The 21,817-nt window shown below is 39.0% G+C and overlaps 2 protein-coding genes across 3 annotated transcripts in view; both read right to left on the bottom strand.

Annotated features, from left to right (window-relative positions):
* DCK (deoxycytidine kinase) overlaps positions 1 to 9,041 on the bottom strand; it is a 31,160-nt gene extending 22,119 nt beyond the window's left edge. Inside the window, exons 1-2 of the mRNA XM_038556287.1 lie at positions 8,874 to 9,041; positions 3,635 to 3,750 (exon numbers count right to left, since the gene is read on the bottom strand). Coding sequence (XP_038412215.1) covers positions 3,635 to 3,750; positions 8,874 to 8,964 — 207 coding nt within the window. The 5' untranslated portion in view covers positions 8,965 to 9,041. The remainder of the gene's footprint in view (positions 1 to 3,634; positions 3,751 to 8,873) is intronic.
* A 5,432-nt stretch (positions 9,042 to 14,473) lies between these two features.
* MOB1B (MOB kinase activator 1B) overlaps positions 14,474 to 21,817 on the bottom strand; it is a 56,478-nt gene continuing 49,134 nt past the window's right edge. The window contains exon 6 of one of the 2 annotated variants that reach the window (XM_038556285.1): positions 14,474 to 20,472. In XM_038556285.1, coding sequence (XP_038412213.1) covers positions 20,395 to 20,472 — 78 coding nt within the window. In that variant the 3' untranslated portion in view covers positions 14,474 to 20,394. The remainder of the gene's footprint in view (positions 20,473 to 21,817) is intronic. The other variant, XM_038556286.1, reaches the window with a different exon arrangement.

Below are 21,817 nucleotides of genomic sequence, written 5' to 3'. Positions count from 1 at the left end.
TTTTAGGTACTCTGTCTCATTATTTTGCTAAAATTGGTGGTTATCAATAGTATAGCAACATTTCAGCCACTAGGTGGCAGGTAAAAAAAAAATAAAACAGCTAAAAAACAAAATGCAAGCAAAGCATAAAGGTGCAAATTAAGTTACTGGCTAAGGTAAGAGATCAAAGGTACCAATAACCCAACTCTTCCAATTCTACAGCAACTGCCAAAGAGTGAGATAAATGAAGAACATCCCAAGTAGACTGGCCTTGCCAAGGTTGGGTCTGAAGACCGACTACTTCTCACTACTGACAACCTTCTAACAAAATTAAGATCTAGACCATGGGTGATTCACACTAAAACGGTGAGGAATCGAACAGAAACAGGTCTGGAGGAGAAGAGCTGCAGGATGAAGGAAGAAAATCCCATTTCCTGAGTTTAGTGGAGGTCTGGAATAAAAGAAGAACATATCTAAAGATACAGAGAACCTGTCCCCCACCATCCTCACACTCCACAACCTTATCTCCAAAATACTATCCACATTGTCTGAAATGCCACCTAGAAGTACAAAGGACCAACATCATAAACAGACCCCAATTTATATACAAAAATAAAACTATCCTCCAAGAATCTGTACCAATTAAGGTTATCAAATTGAAATACTACGGAAACATGACTAGATTAAACTGTATGATGAATGTATAGGTTCATCCATGTGGTAGTTATAAAGATCAATTTGGAATTTTGACTCTAGTACGTGGGAAGAAATCGCCCCTACCCATAAACATGAATATCAGATCCGTGAAACCAGGAAATAGAGAATCCTGAAAATAGAGACAAAGGTGTATCAATGTCTGATGATATCAGTCATTAAGATACTATAACTAATTCCCCTGGGCCCTGATTCTAGGGTTAGTAGACAACCGACTTACTATAAATTTGTCTTCTCACATATATTAATGCAATGTTTTCAATCTCTTCTCTCCAACCTAACTAAAAGGGTCAATATAATCCCAACACTAACGGTAATTCACTAGGGCAGTCATTTTTAACTAGGAGCCATTTCTCATATTAAACTTCCCAAGGGATTGTCTGTCATTCTATAAGCATACTAATAAAACTTTGGATTCTTATGAGTTCCTTCCACTGGTTGAGAATTATGGGCCTCCACAGAGAACTTACTGACCGAATTCAGTGAATCTGATAATTATATTTCTCTCTACAAAATTAAAATTTTTGGCATTTTTGGCATCAGTTTCTGCATCCCAGATTATAGGTATAATGAAAGGCAGAGGTATTTAATGTGCCAGAGAACTAGTTATTCATATTTAATGAGTTAGAAGCTTATGACATTAAAATTAGAATGGGCCTTAAGTGGAGGTCAACTAATCCAATCTAGTCTAACATTCTCTCAATAAAATAATCTCTTGTGTATTTCTGACATTAGTTTAATTTGTCTAGTTCTTATCTAACATCTGAGAATAACTGCACTGATAGTTTACCCCAAAATGAGGGGTAAAGAAGTGTTTTTAGAACATAGGTCTCTCATTTCTGAAGGTAAGCAAACATGAGAAGGGCATTTCAGTGAAAAAGGCCAACAAGACATACTCTGGGAAATAAAAATGCAGAGGGGAGGGAAGACAGAAGATTCAAAGGAAAATGACAAAAGGACCTGAACAGGGACTTCACAAAAGCAATCAAAATGGCAAATAAATTAATTAAATAATCACAATATCATTAGCAATCAACAAAATACAGATTTAAAACATAATATTAAACACCCAACAGAATGACAAAAATTAGGAAGCTGATAATAACAACTTTGGAAAACAGGCATCATACAAATAGCCCACCAACCAGTGATTTTACTTCTTATTCCTAGAGAAACTCTTGTATGTGTGCAGCTGTTTTTACAGAAACTAAACTAGAAATCACTCAAAAATTGATCAAAGTTACAGAATAAACAAACAGTGAGATATAAATATAACTGAATATTATATGGCAATGAAAATGCACAAGCTGCAACTGTATACCACAATATGGACAAATTTCATACTTACAAAGTAAAAAAAGCAAGAGGATAAAGATTATAGTTGACTTCATTTATATAAGATTCAAAAACAGACAAAACTAAATTATATTTTTTAGAGATATGCTCATGTATTGTTCATGTATAGTCAAAGTATTTCTGGAAAGCAGAATAAAGTATTATTGCAAGAATTATTTTATGTGAGTGATTACCCTTAGCGGAGTTGTTACCCTAGGAAAGGTGATATTGTGCCCTGAGGAAGAATAGGGACTTCTAGAATATCAGTAATAATCTATTTCTTGACCTGGCTATGGTTAGCTTCCCAATTGTTCTTCAAACTCAAGTAGTTTCTTATGCTTTTCTATAGTTATATCATAGGTCATTAAAAAATGTTGAAAAGAAAGAAGCAAATAAATTTACCCACTTTAAAATTCTACTTATGGCTAATCCAGTCTTTCCCCAAAGACCAAGCTGAAATATCAGTTTCTTATGAAAATGGAGTCCAAGGGCACCTGGGTGGCTCAGTCAGTTAAGCATCTGCCTTTGGCTCGGTCATGAACCCAGGGTCCTGGGATTGAGCCTCACACTGGGCTCCCTGCTCAGGGGGGAATCTGCTTCTCCCTCTCCCTAACTTTCCCCCCACCACTTATACTCTCTCCCTCTCTCTCAAATAAATAAAATCTTTAAAAAAAGAAAAGAAAATGGAGTCCATATGGGAAGGAATTTCCTTTAAGATTTAGTCCTGGATTATTCTAAGGATCAGAATGTACTAAGTTGTGTCTCTAAAGCTAACTATGCTTGACAAATCAGCGTGTGAGAGAATATTTTCGGTTATTCAAAACCATATATCCTAAGTCTATAGAATATCTTGCTAATGATTTACATTTTAAGTACACAATTATTATTCCCAGATTCCTCAGATCAACAGCTAAACTTGAAAAAATAGACATTTTTGTTCAATCTTCTATCCTCCTCAATTCTAAAAAAGTTACACATTCCCATTTTGAAGATTTCTGCTATGCTGTTTTCAATTTCAAGTCTCATTTCTCCAGAAATGAAAGTCCTAGCAATCAGATCCCTTTCCTTCATACACATACAATAAAAAATGAAATTTAACTATTATTCCTTCTTTCTTACGTGCAATGTAGAATGGAAAGTGCTGGGAAATTAACAGTTGTGTCTAGGGTGAAAGTCTGGCAAGAATGAAAAGTACAAAGAAATAAATAGATGCTTGTCTCTTTTAAGACAAAAGTTTCAAAAGGTGAAACTAATAAAATTCAGTTACTGGGTAACTTTTTTTTGTCTTTGTTTTTGCTTGTTTTTAAACAAAATGTAAAAAGCTACCTAAGGAGTTTAATTTGCAATTCAATTTTTTAAACTTTTAAATTAATTTTTAAAAACTCCTAAAATTCTACTTAGATGCAATGAAGTACATAAATCTTAAGGGCTTAGTTCAGTGAATATTTATACACACACATATACACATATCTATGTATGAAGATGAAGATACTTAAAGCTAGATTTGAAAATTTTATTAGAAAAAAACAAAAAACCAAAGGTTAAATACCACTGGTCTTCTAAAACAAAGGATATTTATTCTACTTAGCTAATTTTATTTTCATACCTCACAGTCACCTTGAGCACTTTGAACACTGCACCAACGGGCAACAGGTTCAGGAACCACTTCCCAATCCTCACAGACCTGTTTAAGGATATTCACAAATGTTGTCTTCCCTGAAGCTGTTGGGAGAGGAAAAGGAAAAATGAGGATGGAGATTTAGTGGGAGAAAAAAGCCAAAACAGTCATCAGCTCTAACAAAATTTATACTAGCAAACAATACAAAAAACAAAAATATTCAATTTCCTAAACTTTCTCTTCAGATTTACTTTAATGAAAACTAAAAGAATTCCTACCCACTTGTATTAATATTTGTTACTTGTTTTAGCTTATCGAAGCCATGGAGCAGAAGAATTTAAAATCTGGTGAAGGGACACCAGGGTGGCTCAGTGGTTGAGCATCTGCCTTCAGCTCAGGGAGTGATCCCGGGATCGAGTCCCACATGAGGATCCTTGCAGGAAGTTCCCTGCCTATATCTCTGCCTCTCTCATGAATAAATAAATAAAATCTCTTTTTAAAAAATAAATAAATAAAATAAAACCTGGTAAAATTGTGGGCAAGGTGTTACGGCAGAAAACACTTTCTTTAACCAAGTAATTAGAGATAACTTTGTGGGAAATAGTTAAGGCTATTCTCCTACTTAATTAGATATGTGATTCTGGGCAGGTCATTGAAACTCCTTGAGCCTGTTTCTTCATAATACAATGGAAATAATAATACCCTCTTTATGGAAACTGTCATGATAAACAAGCTATAACTACAGTGACAATCACTACAGGCTCTTGCATTTTCAAAATTTTTCTGTCTTCTGGCTCTATTCTCTGTTTACAAACAAGTTTAAATTTTTCCTATCTAAAACCAACTCAGAAACAGCCAAATGAACTATAAAATCAATATAAAGATCCGCCTAATACCTAGAGTTTAATAATGAGACAGGGTGACTATATGACATTAATTGTATAACTATACAACATTAAGCCATAATAACTAACAGAAATTATAAAAACATTTTTGCAAAGGCCATGAAATAGAAATAGCCATGTCTTCTCTCCTTCACTTTCATGATTCTGTGCACTTATCTAACCCTTAAAAAAAAAAAAAGTTGTATGTACTTTGCTTCCCTGATTATTTACTAGTTTCTAGTGAGATAGAAACGAGATATCCCGTAGGGAAAATAAAGGAAATATTCAGGTATAATCAGGACATATTATATTGACTATTTTAATATTACTTTGTAATACATTCTACTTAATAGTAAGGAAAGCCTTGACCTAGAATGTAACAGGGTGGCAACACTCCTGATGACCACCACACCCTTCCTATCTGAAGTCACCAAATGCGGTTATATTAGCCATCTCTAGTCAACATAATGTGTTCTCACTCTCTCTCTCTCAGTCTGTTTCTTTCTCTCTCCCTATGTAAATAAAAACACACAGAGATATTAAAATATTAAAAAACAAGCTTCTGCAAGCTTACAGGAAAAGATTCCTCATCCTTATAAACTGGATCCAAAAATGGCAAAAAGAACTTACTTTTGACTTGAAGGACTATATTCAAACCTAGGACATTACATAGGCAATAGAAAAGAAGAAAAAAAACAGAACTTTAAAAGATCACACGTAGAGGGACACCTAGGTTGCTCAGTCGGTTGAGTGTCCCAACTCTTGGTTTCGGCTCAGGTCATGATCTTAGAGGTCCTTAGAGGTCCTTAGAAGTTGTGGGATCAATCCCTGCATCAGGATCCCCAAGCTCAGTGGGGAGTCTGCTTGAAGATTCTCTCCCTCTGCCTCTTCTCCTACCCTCTCTCTTAAATAAGTTGTTTTTGTTTTGTTTTTTTAAATCACACACAAAGCAAAAACAGGGATGGATGAAGGCGATCAATAAGAAGGTAACAGAGAACTGCTGAGAAGCAAAACACAAAGTCCTATTATCACCACAGAATCTAACTAGATGACCATTAGATTTAATCATGGAAAAAAAGACTGGTGACCACAGATTTTGTATGGAGCATTTAGATTGGTAAATGGAAGCATATAAAATGATCAATGGACATTCACTGAACTAGATGGAGGAAGGAAAGGAAAACATGATGTTCAGAAAGAGAGTCCAAGGAACACATTAAAAATCACGCAACAGCCAGTGTCTGAAAACATGTAAAGCTAAAAAATCCAGCTTTCTTCTGATGTGCCTAAAAACAGAAAAAATTTATGTGGTCATACTCTAAAATTTCAAGAGCAAAAACAGGTACTCTTTAAAACTACTCCTTAGGGATGCCTGGGTAGCTCAGTGGTGGAGTGTCTGTCTGCCTTTGGCTCAGGGCATATTCCCAGAGTCCCAGGATCGAGTCCCATATCAGGCTCCCCTCCAGAAGCCTGCTTCTCCCTCTGCCTATGTCTGCCTCTCTCTCTCTCTCTCTGTCTCTCATGAATAAATAAATTAAAAATCTTTTAAAAAGTAAAATAAAATTACTCCTTAATTCAAAGAGAGTAACAATAGTTACCTGTAGTTCCCAATCAGATTAATATCTAGTTCCTTAACTTTTGGAGGGAAAGTGAGGATCTAGAAAATAGGCCAATGAATAAATTCATATTCTATAAAAGCAAAGGAGAACAAGAACTAAAAGTCACAGATGTTAATACTTTAAAAAGTCATGGGACCTAACGGAATTACTAATGCCAAGCAGGCATTATGATGCCAAAAATCATCTCTATAAACTATTAAGATGAGAAGAAGCAGGTAAGGCCTCTGTAAATCTAACACAAGGGAATATTTTAGTAACAGAGAACATGAGAAGTTAAGTTACATGAGTACAAAAGGAAAATGACCAGTTAAAGTTCAAATTCTAGGAATCACAAAATAGTATTCTACATACATATTAGCAATCTGTATATTTATACTTATTTGGGTCTGGCAAATAAGGTGGAAGAGACAGGAACAATAGTACAAGCACATTAATAGCAACTGACAAAGCTTCAGTGTTAAGACAGTAAGCGGTGAGGAACATAACCCATCTAAATATTAGCAAATTGTTATCTTAGAGAGACACAGGCCCAGTGTTACCAGATCTTCTGCTATTGTAAGAAATTGCAAGAATCTAGATGTTCACAAGGAATCTCAAAATTTTTAAATGCTAGCAATTCATTAAAATTTGTTTTCCAAATCTACGCATGCCACTACTGTGCAAAAGCGAGCCATCAGTGTGCAACTCATTCAAGTGTGGATGATGGAGAAATCAGAGAATTTTAAGTAGGGAATAACAAAATTACATTTGCATATACTAAGTCTCCTCTGGAGCTAGTCAAGACGCTAGAGATGAGGTGACATATTAGGAAATTATTTCAGGTGCTGGGAAGATTAAAGATGTTTAAGGAGTAGTAACTTTCTAGATATGACATGTTGCTTAACTGGATTTAAGAAAGGGAAGGGGATTAATTCATTGTGTTATTGATCTTTGGGGTTGTTCATTCAAATTTACTTTTGAAATGGCTTTGTTGGGGCACCTGGGTGGCTCACTGGTTGAGTGTCTGCCTTCAGCTCAGGTCGTGATCCCTGGGTCCTGGAATCGAGTCCCACATCAGACTCCCTGCTGGGGAGCCTGCTTCTCCCTCTGCCTATGTTTCTGCCTCTCATGAATAAATAAATAAAATCTTAAAAAAAAAAAAAGAGGGATCCCTGGGTGGCGCAGCGGTTTGGCGCCTGCCTTTGGCCCAGGGCGCGATCCTGGAGACCCAGGATCGAATCCCACATCAGGCTCCCGGTGCATGGAGCCTGCTTCTCCCTCTGCCTGTGTCTCTGCCTCTCTCTCTCTCTCTGTGACTATCATAAATAAATAAATAAAAAATTAAAAAAAAAAAAAAAAAAAAGAAAGAAAGAAATGGCTTTGTTCAACTACTTCCTCCTATATACATGTTCTTCTTTATCTAGCATGTTGCTAGAAGGAATCCTACTAGTAAACGTTCAACTTCAAAGAACTTATCCTAAGACCAAATGAGAGTCTTTTGGGACTGATGCCTCACTGGAACAATGCAACAAGGTCTCCTCTTGGAGGGTGTGTTCAGCTCCTTGGAATGCTGCTACACCATCTGCTTTGCCTCATCTTTTTAAAGAAGTTCAAGAGTTTTGAATGTGTTAAGAATTTTAGAAAAACATTCGCCGTATGCATGAATGGCCAGTATTCAACTTGGTGCCAAAAAAATTCTATCAGAACAGGAAGTATCAGGCATAGGTTTCCTGTGGTAGGAAATACAGAAGAATGTAAGTTTAGATGTACCTTGCAAAATGACGTGCATGGTATAGTCCACCCTCATGTGGGTTAGGAACAGGAACACTACTGGTCTTGGAATCATAAGCCAATGTTTACTTGGATGTGGGGGAAGAGGTGAGAACTCCTCAGTATTAAGATCATTAAAAAGCTCTTTCCTCGTACTCAGATATTTAGAGCCATTTTATCTATAATGGTTAAAACTGGAAACCATCCAAAAAAAAAAAAAAACCTGGAAACCATCCAAATGTTCACAACTGGGGAAGAAATAAACTGGTGTATCTATGCAGTGGAACACTACTCAGCAGAGAACTACGGACACAAGAATATGAAAAATCTAATCATGCTCAATAAAAGGAGTGAGACACAAAAGGCTACATAGTCCGTGATTCTATTTATAGGACATTCTGGGAAAAGGCGGACCTTACAGGCCCAGAAACCCGGTCGGTGGTTGCGAGGGGTCGGGGTGCAGGGGCAGCGGACCACGGAGGAGCGCCGGGAAGCTTTCGAGGGGACAGAAATGTACCGAATCTTGATCGTGATGGAAGTAGGTAGGACAGCATTACGGGCCCGTCTCAGCTCCCCGAGGAGGGCATCCTAAAAGGTGATTTAGTGCGTGGAGATTACAGCCCCGCCGCACCCTCGGTACCAAAGCAGAACCAAATGCGACCCTCCCCTTGGCGCAGTCCCGACAGCGGGAGGCCCTGGCCCAGGCCCAGGCGCACCGTCTCGGGCCCGACCTCGCGCCCCGGGCACCGCCGCCCGCGGGCGCGGAAGGAAGCCGGGCAGGGCCGGGCCGGGCAGGGCCGGGCAGGGCAGGGCAGGGCCCGGCAGGGCAGGGCGCGGAGCCTTGGGGGGGCGGCCCGAGGCCGTGTCCGCAGCCACGCGGCGCCCGGAGCGGGCCGTCCCCGAGGAGCAGCGGAGGTGCCGGCAGGGCGCGCCGCGGGGCCCCCAGCTGTGGGCGCCTTCCCCGAGCCTCCTCACCGATGTTCCCCTCGATGGCGATTTTCTTGATGCGGCTTCCCTCCGAGCCGGTCGCGGGGGACGGGCAGCTTCTCTTGGGCGGGGTGGCCATGCCGGGCTTCGCGGCGCCCCGAGCGCATCCGACGGGGGGATGGAGGTGGCCGCAGGTGCGCGCGCTGGGGCCGCCCCCGCCGCCGCCGCCGCCGCCGCCGAACCCGACCCGACGCGCAGGCAGAGGCCCCGGAGCCGCAGCCTCTCCGGCCGCCCGGTCTCGGGGTTTGATTTTGGCGCGCGGAGGCGGCGGCGGCGGGGGCGGCGCCGGGGCGGGGGCGGGGCGGGGGCGGGGCGGGGCCGGGTGCCCGCCCAGCGGGGAAGCCACGCCCCCTCCCGCCTCTCCCCTCCCCTCACCCCTGCCTCTCTCCTCCCCTCCTCCCCTCCCCCTTCCCTCCCTCCCTCCCCTCCTCTCCCCTCCTCTCCCCTCCCTCCCTCCCCTCCTCCCCTCCCCCTTCTTCCCCTCCTTCCCCTCCTCCCCTTCCCTTCCCTCCCCTCCCCTCCCTCCCTCCCCTCCCCTCCCCTCCCCCGCCCCTCCCTCTCCCGCGCGCCGACGCCCCCGCGGCCCCTCCTCCTCCGCCGCCGCGGGCGAGGCCCCTGCGTGCGCTCCCGCCACGTCGGGTCAGGCGGGCGCACGGGGCGGGGCGGGGCGGGGCGGGGCGGGGGTCCCGGAAGCCAGCGGAGCCCGGGGCCGCCGCCGACGCTGGAGGTGCTCCCGGGCTTGGGCGCTAGGAGGCGGCGGCGCGGGGACCCGCCTCCGCGGTGCGCCCCGAGCCCAGCAGCGCGTCTGGAGCAGAACCGGCGGGGAGGCCGCGGGGGGCGGGGGCGGGGGCGGGGGCGCAAGCCGTTGCGGGCCGGCCGAGAGGACGACCTTCGGGCCGAGTGCCGCGGGCAGCCCAGGCCTCCGGAGCGCGTGCACGTGTCCTGCTGTCGGCGCCGCCCGCAGCCCGGTGCACGGAGGCCCGCCCCAGCCCGGCCGGCCGGTGCGGGAGCTGCGCCGTGAGGCCGCCAGTTCAGAGTCGCGGAGTCCGAAAGTGGAGCCGGCACAGGGAGCCACGAAGCCAGACGCCACCCCACATCCCCCAGACCCCCCTTCATCTCATTTGAATCTCACTCAGGTCGCAAGAGAATGCGCCGCCCCAGAATATGCCGCGACGGCCTACAGATGATCTAGAAACGAAGGGACTTCAGAAACAGTGCAAAGAAGGACGCTCAGCCCCTCCCTTGTCCCCACTAGAAGCAGGAGATGAGTCTACGTGAACGGTCCCCTCCCTGGGCCCGGAGTGCGGAAGGCGGCCTCGTCACCAAGTAGACGATTTAGGGCTGAGAAGGCCTAGGAGCAAGACCTTGCTACTTGGCCAATTTATAACCTCCAAACCCAAACCTCTTTATCTTGTCCATTCTAATTTATTGTTTCTCTGTCTGAAACATACAGTGACCTGCTTTGGTCATTCCTTTGAATTCCATATGTTTATGAAGCTCCTATATGTACAGAATTAAATTTGGTTTCCTCCTGTTACTCTGTCTTGAGTCAATGTAATTATTAAACCACGCAAAGAAAGAAAAAACTAAAAATAAATAAATAAAATAAAATAAAATAAAAAAATAAAATAAAATAAAATAAAATAAACCAGGCAAAGACCTTAGGAAGAAGGGAAATTTTTCTGCCCCTACAATGCTATCTCTGCAGAAATTACCACACTGGGTAGGTTTCTGTTCAGCGTAACTATAGATAGCTTAATTTTGCATGCCCTACAGCTGGCACATAGTTAACAAAAGTTGAATTTTGGAATGCCTACCCATGTGCTATGAACTCTGCTAGAAGATTCACCTAGCTGGGGATAGATGCAGCGTAGAAATTCCCAGTATTTGTTCTTAATCTTGGCAAAGATCTGGTAAATACACTACCCAATCTAGAAGTTCCTGAGATCAAATGGTCTACAGAAACTAAAGGCCCCGTTACTCTTTTTTTTTACCTTGCAATTACCATCAGACTTGAAATGCATCTTAATGGTAGAGTCAGAAGGGGCGTTAATGGTAAATCCATTCTAAGAAAAAAACGCAGAAATCAAAATATGAATTTATGGGGAACTCTAGGACAAAAACAACAAAAATCATTCTTTGTTAACATCCTTATAATTATTTTGCTATTATTTTATGGCTATTAGTTTTGTTAAACCCCTAGTGATTAGCAGCAGGACCTTTGAAATGAAAAAAGCCTGAATGAACACTTGTCATCAGATGTGGTGAGGAAGCCAGAAAAGCCCCTAGGTGTTATATTCCACACCAAGTTTAGGAAAACCCACGAAATGGTACAGATATTAGCAGTACTGAGAGAGGAATAAGGCAGGGTGAGTCTCTGAGACCTTCAAACAGGAAAGTAGAAGGAAAGGAAGAAATCTCATATGGATCTGATGAAGATGTTTAGAGTTGAGGAGTGGGAATACCAAGGGTGGTTTCCACAAAAGACACACAAGAAAAGTAGTAAAATGCCTTGATTGAGAGGTTGAAGCAGTGGAAAATTAAAGACTAGTTTCAAATTCCAGCTCTGCCAAACTCTGGCTGTAAGAACTTGAGTTCCTCAAAGCTAAAAGTGTTCCTTTAAAATATGAAGTAGATAAGGGAAACCTAGCCTTCTTGGCATCAGGTTCAGCATAATTTACCATTTTCCTAAATAATCTTTGGATGATGCAAGGAAGAGATAAGAGAAAAAAACTCTTAAAAATCTTAGTTGGGCAGCCCGGGGGGCTCAGCGGTTTAGGGCCGCCTTCAGCCCAGGGCGTGATCCTGGAGACCAGGGATTGAGTCCCGCGTCGGGCTCCCTGCATGGAGCCTGCTTCTCCTTCTGCTTGTGTCTCTGCCTCTCTCTCTCTCTGTGTGTGTCTAATAAATAAATAAAATCTTTAAAAAAATCTCCTTAGTTTTGGGGGCGCCTGGGGGCTCAGTTAAGTGTCTGACTCTTGGTTTTGGCTCAGATCATGATCTCAGGGTCATGAGATGGACCCCTGCGTTAGGCTCCAGGCTCGGTGCAGAGATTCTCTCCTCCTATGTTCCTCCCTCTGCTCACTTTCTCTCTCTAAAATATATAACATCTGTTTTTTTTTAATCTACTTGATTTTTATCCACAACCTGTTATCTCGCACCCTTGTAGCCAGATGCTTCAGAATGCAAAAATATTTTGGATGTTAGAAAAGAAATACAATCGTGTAATACATATATTATGTAACCGTCCCTCACCATCATGCAGAGGTACTATATACACAGATACTTTGCAGTGAAACAGAGATTTCATATTAAGTGGGATAAAGACTATTAACTTCAGATCAGGGGTTAAGTTTGCACTAAATTCAAGAAAATACTTTCAGTTTTCCAAGATTTTGGAACGGCAGATAAAGGCAGGGCATTGGAGCAACCAGCCAGTTGTGAGCATGCTACCATCTTCACCCTGCCATTCCTTCACCAAAGGAATCTGGGAATTCCTTTTCTGCTGTGAGAATGCTGGTATTAACTAAAGACAGGATCTTGACCGATAACATATAGGTGTTTTTTTTTTTTAACATATAGGTTTATTAAGAAAACTCTAAACCAACTCAGAAAATGAGAAAAGCAAAAAAAAAATAGTCCCTGAACATTGATAAGTAGTGGTTACAGTCCATGTATTTGTATACACCAGCCCAACTACTTCTGTAAAATGGTATTTATGGACTTAGTAAGTTTGGTTATAAATTACTTCTGGTAACCTTCATTATTGCCTAAAAGTACACGAATGCAGAGCCATCATAAAATATAAAAGCAAGAGCCGGGGAAGTCCCAGTGGCTCAGCGGTTTAGCATCGCCTTCAGCCCAGGACGTGATCCTGGAGGCCCCGACCGAGATCCGCGTCGGGCTCCTGCACGGAGCCTGCTTCTCCCTCTGCCTGTGTCTCTGCCTCCCTGTGTCTCTCATGAAGAAGTAAATAAAATCTGTAAAAATAAATAAATAAATAAATAAATAAATAATTTAAAAAAATAATAGAAGCAAGAGTGGGGAGTCAGGGTGCTTCCGGCAAATCTCATGTGCAATAGCAAAATAACATGCTTAGAAGGCCATAGCCACCAGTCCTACATAGCTCCTTATCAAAGGAAGATATATTATGCTGCATGTGGGTTAAGGTAAACTCTAGTCATCAAGAAAATGTGACACTGTTCTCATTGGGCTGTTTAAAACAGGAGTTAAAATATTAGTATTTATTAAACACGGCTGCTTAAAGGAATATTTAGAACTTGATACCAAAATTTATAATTCCAAATATTACATAATGAAGATGTAACTATTTAAATTTAGTACAATGGGAGATGAATCTAATTATCAAAAGACAGTTAATTTTTACATGGGTATGTACTGAGAGGAATAAGTAGACTCTTCTACAAATACCAGTTAGTGACACTGGGAGACTGTGGTGATCTGGTACAAATGCCTCTAAACATAAATATCTCTAAATAATGATACTCTAAGAATACTCTAAATACACATTGCCTTTTGGAACTCAGGTATCAGAATAAAATGAAGATCTTCCAACACTGTTTATTAATATTCTTTTAATAGTTTGTAATGAAAACAAAATTTTAGATAAAGGCTTGATAGAAAGACCAACATATAATTATTTTACTAACTATCCTCATGGTAATAGAATATTTAAAGAAAACCAAAAAAAAAAAAAAAAACACTGATTTCAAGAGCAAACCTATTTAGGTCTTTAAATCCTAGTCCTAATCAGTGACTTGTATAATTCCTGAGCTTCAGTTTTCTGGTGTGTAAGACACTGAGATACCTCTGGGGTTGTTGTGAACATTATAAAAAATAATGCTTAACAGGGAACCTTGGGTGGCTTAGTTGGTTAAGTGCCTGGCTCTTGGTTTTGGTTCAGGTCATGATCTCATGGGTTGTGGGATGGAGCCCCTCATCCAGCTCCGTGTTCAGCGGGAAGTCTGCTTCAAGATTCTCTCTCTGCCTGTCTATAGGCTCATGCACAACTCATGCACACATGTGCGTGTACTTTAAATTAAACAAATCTTTTTAAATAAAATAATGCATAAGGACACCTTGGTAGCTTATACTGACTGACTGACTGACTTCGGTTTTGGGTGTGATCCTGGGGTCTGACTTCGGTTTTGGGTGTGATCCTGGGGTCCCAGGCTCCTGCAGGAAGCCTGCTTCTCCCTCTGCCTATGTCTCTTTCTGTGTCTCTCATGAATAAATAAATATCTTTAAAAAATGCATAACATAAATTTTAAATGTCCAACATATTCCATACTTACAATATTTCTCTAGGAATGTGTTTAATGTGTGAACATCTAGGGACACCTGGGTGGCTCAGGTTGAGTGTCTGCCTTTGGCTCAGGGTGTCATCCCGGGGTCTTGGGATCGAGTCCCACACATCAGGATCCTTGCATGGAGCCTACTTCTCCCTCTGCCTATGTCTCTGCCTCTCTTTCTGTGTCGCTCATGAATAAATAAATAAAATCTTTAAAAATAATAATAATAATGTGGGAACACCTAGAGCAAAAATAATCAGTAATGCAAAGTCTGGATTCATTGTCAAACATAACTATTTATTAATTTTTTAAATAAACATTCAGTTTCTTCCTTTAAAAAAAACCTAGAATTTAAATATTTCCCATCCCAGCACATACAAGTCTGTATCATTATTTACATCTCTCAGTTAAACATATTACAGATTTTCTGACATTCAGTATCCCCTTTTAAAATAAACTGATGAAGCAGTTAAACTGATCAGTAATAACCAGAATTTGAGTAATCTTGGCACAGTTTTCAATATAGCATTCATGTTGCATTTCATATTTTAGACCATTTCTCCCCATCCAGCTACTTAAAACAGAGAAAAATTATGTATCTCCATGAGAGCAAGATCCCTGTCTTTCACATTCTCTGCAATATTTACAGGTGTGAATGCTGCCACTATGCTTCCATTATATGGCACTGGCAGTATTCTACTTTTGTCCTCAGAAATGATCTCTATTCAACCTTTAAGTCTTGTCATGTTTATTGTATTCTCTTTCAACCTAGATTTCATGACAGTTCCTTGGTAATTTTAAGGAACCATGTATAGGAAAATTTCAAATAGAACAAAAGTTAAGTGTTCCCCACAGGATTAGGGCCCTTACCACCTTAGTTATGCGTGTACAAAAATAACAAATACAATCTAGTGGCTGTAAAAAACTATTTCCCTAAAAATAGTTATCTCTGCAGAACAATTTAAGGAGAAACATGTTCTTAACATGAAAATGCACTAATCTATTTTACAACCTGCACAAGGATTTCAGAATGAAATAAAAATGAAAACATACGCAAAACACCAACATACGAGATTTAATAATAAACAGAAAAATTAAATACTAACAAAAAGTTTAAATCATTAATATCTCAGGTTCAGTGACATGATTTAAAGAAGCTATCAACCAAAACAAACCAAAAATGCTTATATAAGTTGCACCTTCCAAAACTTCTGTCAATGTATTGACAGAAAATACCTCAGAATCACTAACAAAGAGGACCTGCAAAATCAATCTATTTGTTTTGTTTTCTTAGTGAGATGGGGTTCGGGAGATGGGAAGTTAATAATGTAAGAAGTAATTTAAGGAGAAGGAGATGACAAACATAGAACACAAAAAGGCCATCTTGAGAACTGTACGTAAAATTTTCTATTGCATAGCATTATATGCAGAAAAAGAAGTTACATCGTATTTGCAAAACTGGTATTATTCAATATTTTAATCTGTATTTTCTCCCTTTTGTCAAAATTTAAGTACCAATTCAGCTACAAGTGGAAAACATGGAACACAGTACTATTCCTTTAAAATAGGCTATGGTTAACTCATTAGGAACACCTTAAAAATTCAAATTGTATGGGCAGCCCAGTGGCTCAGAGGTTTAGGGCTGCCTTTGGCCCAGGGCCTGATCCTGGAGACCCAGGATCGAGTCCCATGTCGGGCTCCGTGAGTGGAGCCTGCTTCTCCCTCTGCCTGTGTGTCTCTGCCTCTCTCTCTCTCTCCCCGTCTCTCATGAATAAATAAATAAAATCTTTAAAAAAAAAATTGTTTGCAGTCAGAATTATTGTATCTTAAACTTGTCCATTAAATCTTGACATATATTTACCTCTAAATATTAATCTCATACACCATTAAACTGATAGCTGAAAAAAACAGCAATTTAACAATTGCCAGGTGAATCTTAACTTTATGACAAAAGTCTAATATTTATTTTAGGAGTGGTTCTTAAAGTACAGATCCAGAATAGCATTTCTAAAAATTGGTCTATTCTTTAGTATTTCAAGTAAGTTTCAAAATAAGTTTTCCCCTTGGTAAGCAGTCACATTTTCAAATTACAAATATACTTCTGGTCCCACATCTTTTTTTAAAAAGACATTCAAAAATTTCAAGTTATAAATGTATGAAATGATTACACAATTTTAAATATTTTATCTGTGATACACAGGCTTAAAACTCAGCATACTTATTATATAAAATTTACCAATTTGTACAATGATCTGCCGTCTTTAAATTCATATTGTTTATTTGAGTGAAAATATGTTTAAAAGGTAAAGGCTGTTGTCACCTTAAGCTACTTCTATCTTAAATATTGGATCCATTTTTTCTTCCTATCTCTAATCAAAATTATCCTACGGTAGTGAAGATAAAATTTAAAAGTTATCAGGGAAAGAAACAAAAATAGAAAACGAGATAGATTTTGATTTTTAATTATTATATTTAACTGTAAGGTAATTAAACTGAATTTTAAAAAATTAAATAAAACCTATATATCCAAATGATACTGTCTACTTCAAAGTAGTGATATCAGGAAAATATTTCCTTATTAAAATGATGTTAACAATGCTCAAAACATTGTCTTCTGCAAATTTAGAACCTATGCCAGTCCTATTTATTTATTTATTTATTTAACTATCTATCTATCTGTGCCAGTCTTTTGAACTTCCCTAAACCAGTAGGGAACTAAAGTTCTACGGAAACAACAAAGTTGAGTTGGTTTGGGGACTGAGATAGCTCATACATATTAAGCTGCCAAAAAAGATTTCATGCACGCTAAAATGACGAAATAGATTTTCTTGCATAGTCATAAACCAATTCTCAAGGCATCTCTAAAAATGTTCCAAAAACATTACACCTTCAAAATATAGCTGGAAAGAATAGAGCTCCCTAAGGAATCACTCTGAAGATCAACTCTCATTTGGATGTTTAAGGTATGACACACTTATTTTAAAAGAAAGTCCTATAACTTAATAATTGTATCTCACATATTTTACCATTTCATTGGTTATCAAAACCTCTCTTAGAGAGGGTGTACACAAAAGTATAAAAGAAATGTCATTTTGCTATTTTCCTATGAGCAAGGAAAATGCTAATACATAAAACAGTTTGGGGTTTGGTGATTACATGTAAAATATAAATATCCTCATCATCTATATTTCTTGAAGATAAGAGATTGCAGTGTTTTATAATTCCTGATAAGCCAGGCAGTAACTCAGTCTGAGATATATTATACACCAAACCTGTCTTCTCCCACCTAAAACATTTTATGCTGACCCTTTAGAATGTACAAATGAAAAAAGGAAAAGCAATCTAAAATCTTTCAAATTAAACTGACCACCAAAGCCTCTACCAGCTAAACTAACACACACTACACTACTCTTTGAATGCAGTCTAATGCCATGGTTTTTATGGGAAACAAAATAATCAAGTCAGCAAATGAAATCCAGTAGCACCATCTACTGCTTAGTGAAAGATTTTCACTCTTTGTTATTAATTTCTCTCCACCACCATTACTCCATCATTTAAAATAATTCCTAAAACTTGCTTCATTTCAACATTTAACCAAAGCATTGTCACAATAATACTATGTTAACTATTTTATATTTTATGCTTTTATTATTGGATGAGAAAACCAACTTCTGCTTTAGATTTCTGTATAAGGAACAAGGGGGAAATCATTATCTTGCTTATTTATAAATTAAATTAAGAGATCAGGAAAGAATCCAATATACATTTATAAGCGAACTCCACTGCAAAACCAAAATTTGATCCTTATTCTGTAGGGCATCTTACTAACACTTATGGGAACTAATCAAAGCAACATTTTGTTAAATCAGTTATTTCTTACATGCTACCCATAGCCATGTAACACCATGTACAATGCCAGGCCTCTCCCTGGGAGAACTTCTCTACTTTGTTACCATATATACACTTACACATCTCCTTACTTCCTAATAATACCTCTGTTTAAAGGAATACTCAGAAGCAGGCACCTGAGATTATGACACAGTGACAATAAACTCCTATCTACATACAGTAGGAAAGTAGGGCCTACTACTAAACATTAATTTATAGAAACACTTTTCCATTTTTACTGTGTACTACTTGTGTAAGGCTTAAAAAGAGCAAGAACAATTTTTCACTATTTTCTACACTTGGCTATTGCAACCCTTTTGTTACTGCATTGATATTAAAGTCAAATGCAGTATGGAAGACTACTTGAAAAATCACGGGCTTCATTTTCATAAACAAATAGGACCCAAAATCACTTGACACCAAATTTTATTTCTGAATCAACCCACAGTGGCTGATATTACCTGTTTGGATAACAAAAGATTTGTTTTAAGGAAATCAGCTAGTTCTCACTGTAATTTGTCAATAAACATTACCAATGAATGTCCAATGGATTTGCCTCTGCCAGGCTCTCCTGTTACTTCTACTGTTGGTACTTGGAGAATGATTGTTAGAAATGAAATGGAGAAAAAGGCAGTTCCTAATGATCATAATTGTAATGGCACTAAATTATATCACTGCTCTCATTGTTAATGGCAAAAACAAACTGATTTCATTTTAGATTTTTTCCTACTGATCATTTTTAGTCTATGTAATTTCAGAGCAAGATTTCTATTCTACAAGGAAAAAGGTATGTATTTTAAACTGACGGAAAGAGATATACTAGAAATGACAAAATTAAAACTGGAAGTCTGAAAAAGATATTTCTCAAGAATAAAACTAAAGTGAAAAATGCTAATATTATTTTTTAAAACTAAGTTTCTCAACTTTTTACTCATGGGAATAATTTACTAGAAAGTCATGACAAATAAGATGGAAAAGTTAATACTACTGAATTAGCACTTTGATATCACTGCAAAGAAAAAGATTTCCTTTCACAGTGGAAAAATCAGAAGTCAGAATGCTTCAAATTGGACCTATCACAAGCAAAGAAGTTACTGTATCATTTTAAAATGACAGGCAAACACCAGCTCCATTCACTGAATGGAAATGCTGGAGTGTGATCAATTTCCCGAAACAGTCCTCAAATTCCATGTTTAACGTCTATACCTAAAATTAATCATTTATGTTTAACTTCTCATGGAAGTTGATTCCTAAAAGGAAGTCTCTAAAACTTTGTTAATAAGAAATTGGTTAAAATCTTCATGCCACTCTATTCAAGGATTTTAAGACAAGACTTTTCGAATTTGATTCACCATACTTAACCTCATCCATAGCTCCCCATACAAATTAACCCTCCTAACCAAACACACACTCCTATCCATCCCCTCCTCTTCAAAGTAGAAGGGGATTCTGTAGACTTATGGCTCATTTGGCAATTGCTAAGAAACCTCACAGTTCAGCATCACCTCTGAAGATGGTAAACCTATATATAACCTGAATTTTTACACCTACAGTGCAGTTAACATGTAGAAAGAAGCTAAAATGCAATAGGTATTACACTTCAACATCCTCAAGTTTCAATATCACAGATATCAAGAGATGGAAAAAGACCTGCTTGTAGAACTGAAAGCATTTGTTAATTATCATCAATATCAAAAATAATAATTTTTTATGTTCTACATGCACACCTTTACAAACTGTGTTTCTTCAATGTAGTAAAAGCTGGAGATCACCAATTTAGGTAAACTATGGCTTTTATCATAGATATTTTGAAACATGCATCAGTAAGTGCCCTGGGTAGTATTCCTGGTATTTCAAGCCCTGTTCAGTTCAATGTCTGTGCTTTGCACTTCAGAAGTGAGCCTGCCAAGGCACTTAAAAACATAAGTCTTTTGGGGACTTCAAAAATTGGCCACAATTTACACAACACAGAACCCCCATCCATCAGCAATCCAATTAAGTAAGCATTTTCTTTCAACACACAGTATTATCAAAAAATTTGGAAGTAATCAAACCAAGTTAAAAAACACAAAAAACAAAAACTGTATGCCACTAAGACAAAATTTACCCCTATGAAATATATAGAGAATGGTTCTTGGCTTCCTCTAGCAATAGAATATGTTTAATTTATTCAGAATAAAGAAAAACTAACCCAAACAAGCCCCCCAAACCTAAGACAAAAATGACCAAGATAAAAATAAAACACAACAAAATCCAAATACACTCCACACACTTCATTTGAGGAACAACTTGCACAGCTCTTCATCCTTTTATCTGTCCTTTGAGGTGAGTTTTTCAATCAGTTCTTGGAGTGGTGCAAGTTCTCTTCTATCAATAAGGTTGAATTCCTATGCATGATAAGGCAGGAAAAAATAGTGAAAACATATTATTTGCATCTCATTCCAAAAGCAGATTTTCTATTAACATTTGTTGGAAATTAGCTTTCAAGGTAAATAAAAGTCTAATCTTTTTAAAAAAAAAAATGCTTTTCTCCTCCCTAGCTCTGTGACTTCCTTAGACAAATCACTTAAGCTCTTTGGATATTATGTTTGTACGTGTCTGTAACAATACTAGAGTAAATCCCCCTACTTCATAAAATTACCGTGGAGACTAAATGTGATTCCGTGTGTTAACTGCTTCATGTAATCCCTGGCATAAAGTGAATCCCACTCAGTTTGTAGGAGTGCTGCTTCTTGTTAAAGGGAATAACCTGAGTATCATTTAGATATAGTCAACCAAGTGGGGACCAAAAACTAGCATCTCAGGCAAATTTCAGTATTATATGAAAAGTGAAATAGTTAACATCTGCAAGCTATCATAAAATGTGGTATGAGAATAACTGTAACTAATGTGAAGTCCACAAATGATAAATTAAATCCTATAAGAAACAAATGAGAAAGTCTGGATTTAATTTTTACTTCTTTAGAAATTCCACCCCTCTCATTCTGAAGTTCAGTTCCGAATAGATTTGCCCTGAACTATAAAATTGTAAGGCTAGGGGATCCCTGAGTGGCACAGTGGTTTAGCGCCTGCCTTTGGCCCAGGGTGCGGTCCTGGAGACCCAGGATCGAGTCCCACATCAGGCTCCTGGTGCATGGAGCCTGCTTCTCCCTCTCTCTCCCTCTCTCTCTCTCTCTCTGTGTGACTATCATAAATAAATTAAAAAAATAAATAAATAAATAAAATTGTAAGGCTAATAAACATCAACCATCCATACTTCTGATCTTCTGATCTTCTGTCCTGGTGGGACATTCTGAGTTCCCATTTCATTCATTTATTAGCATGATCATATGCCAACCTGAGGGGAAGCATTAGGGAGCATTTAAGAGCAAACCTACCCCCTAAGGTTTGTGGGATCTGGACTAAGAACACAAATTGATATATATCACATGACTATTAAATTTTATACATTAAGCTAATACATTGTTAAATAAAACATATTCTATTCTCCTGCCTTGACAAATATGCCTTCATAGTGACCAGGAAAGCAAATTCAAATTTAGAACTCTCAAAATTCCTCAGGATTCTGCACTGGAAAGTAGTAACATGAGGAGAGTCTGTCCTTGACCCTCAGCAAATGTCCCTGATCTTCCAACCCCCAGCTCCACCCTGCATAAAACGGGGCCTCAGCCTATAGGATTGTGACACCTAGGCCATGGTCATACTCTCACAAACAGCTGCCATCTGTTTACC

Source organism: Canis lupus, chromosome 13, assembly GCF_011100685.1.
Source record: "Canis lupus familiaris isolate Mischka breed German Shepherd chromosome 13, alternate assembly UU_Cfam_GSD_1.0, whole genome shotgun sequence".
Lineage (NCBI taxonomy): Eukaryota > Metazoa > Chordata > Mammalia > Carnivora > Canidae > Canis > Canis lupus.
The sequence above is the reverse complement of the archived record's forward strand: the minus strand, read 5'-3'. Positions and strand labels throughout refer to the sequence as shown.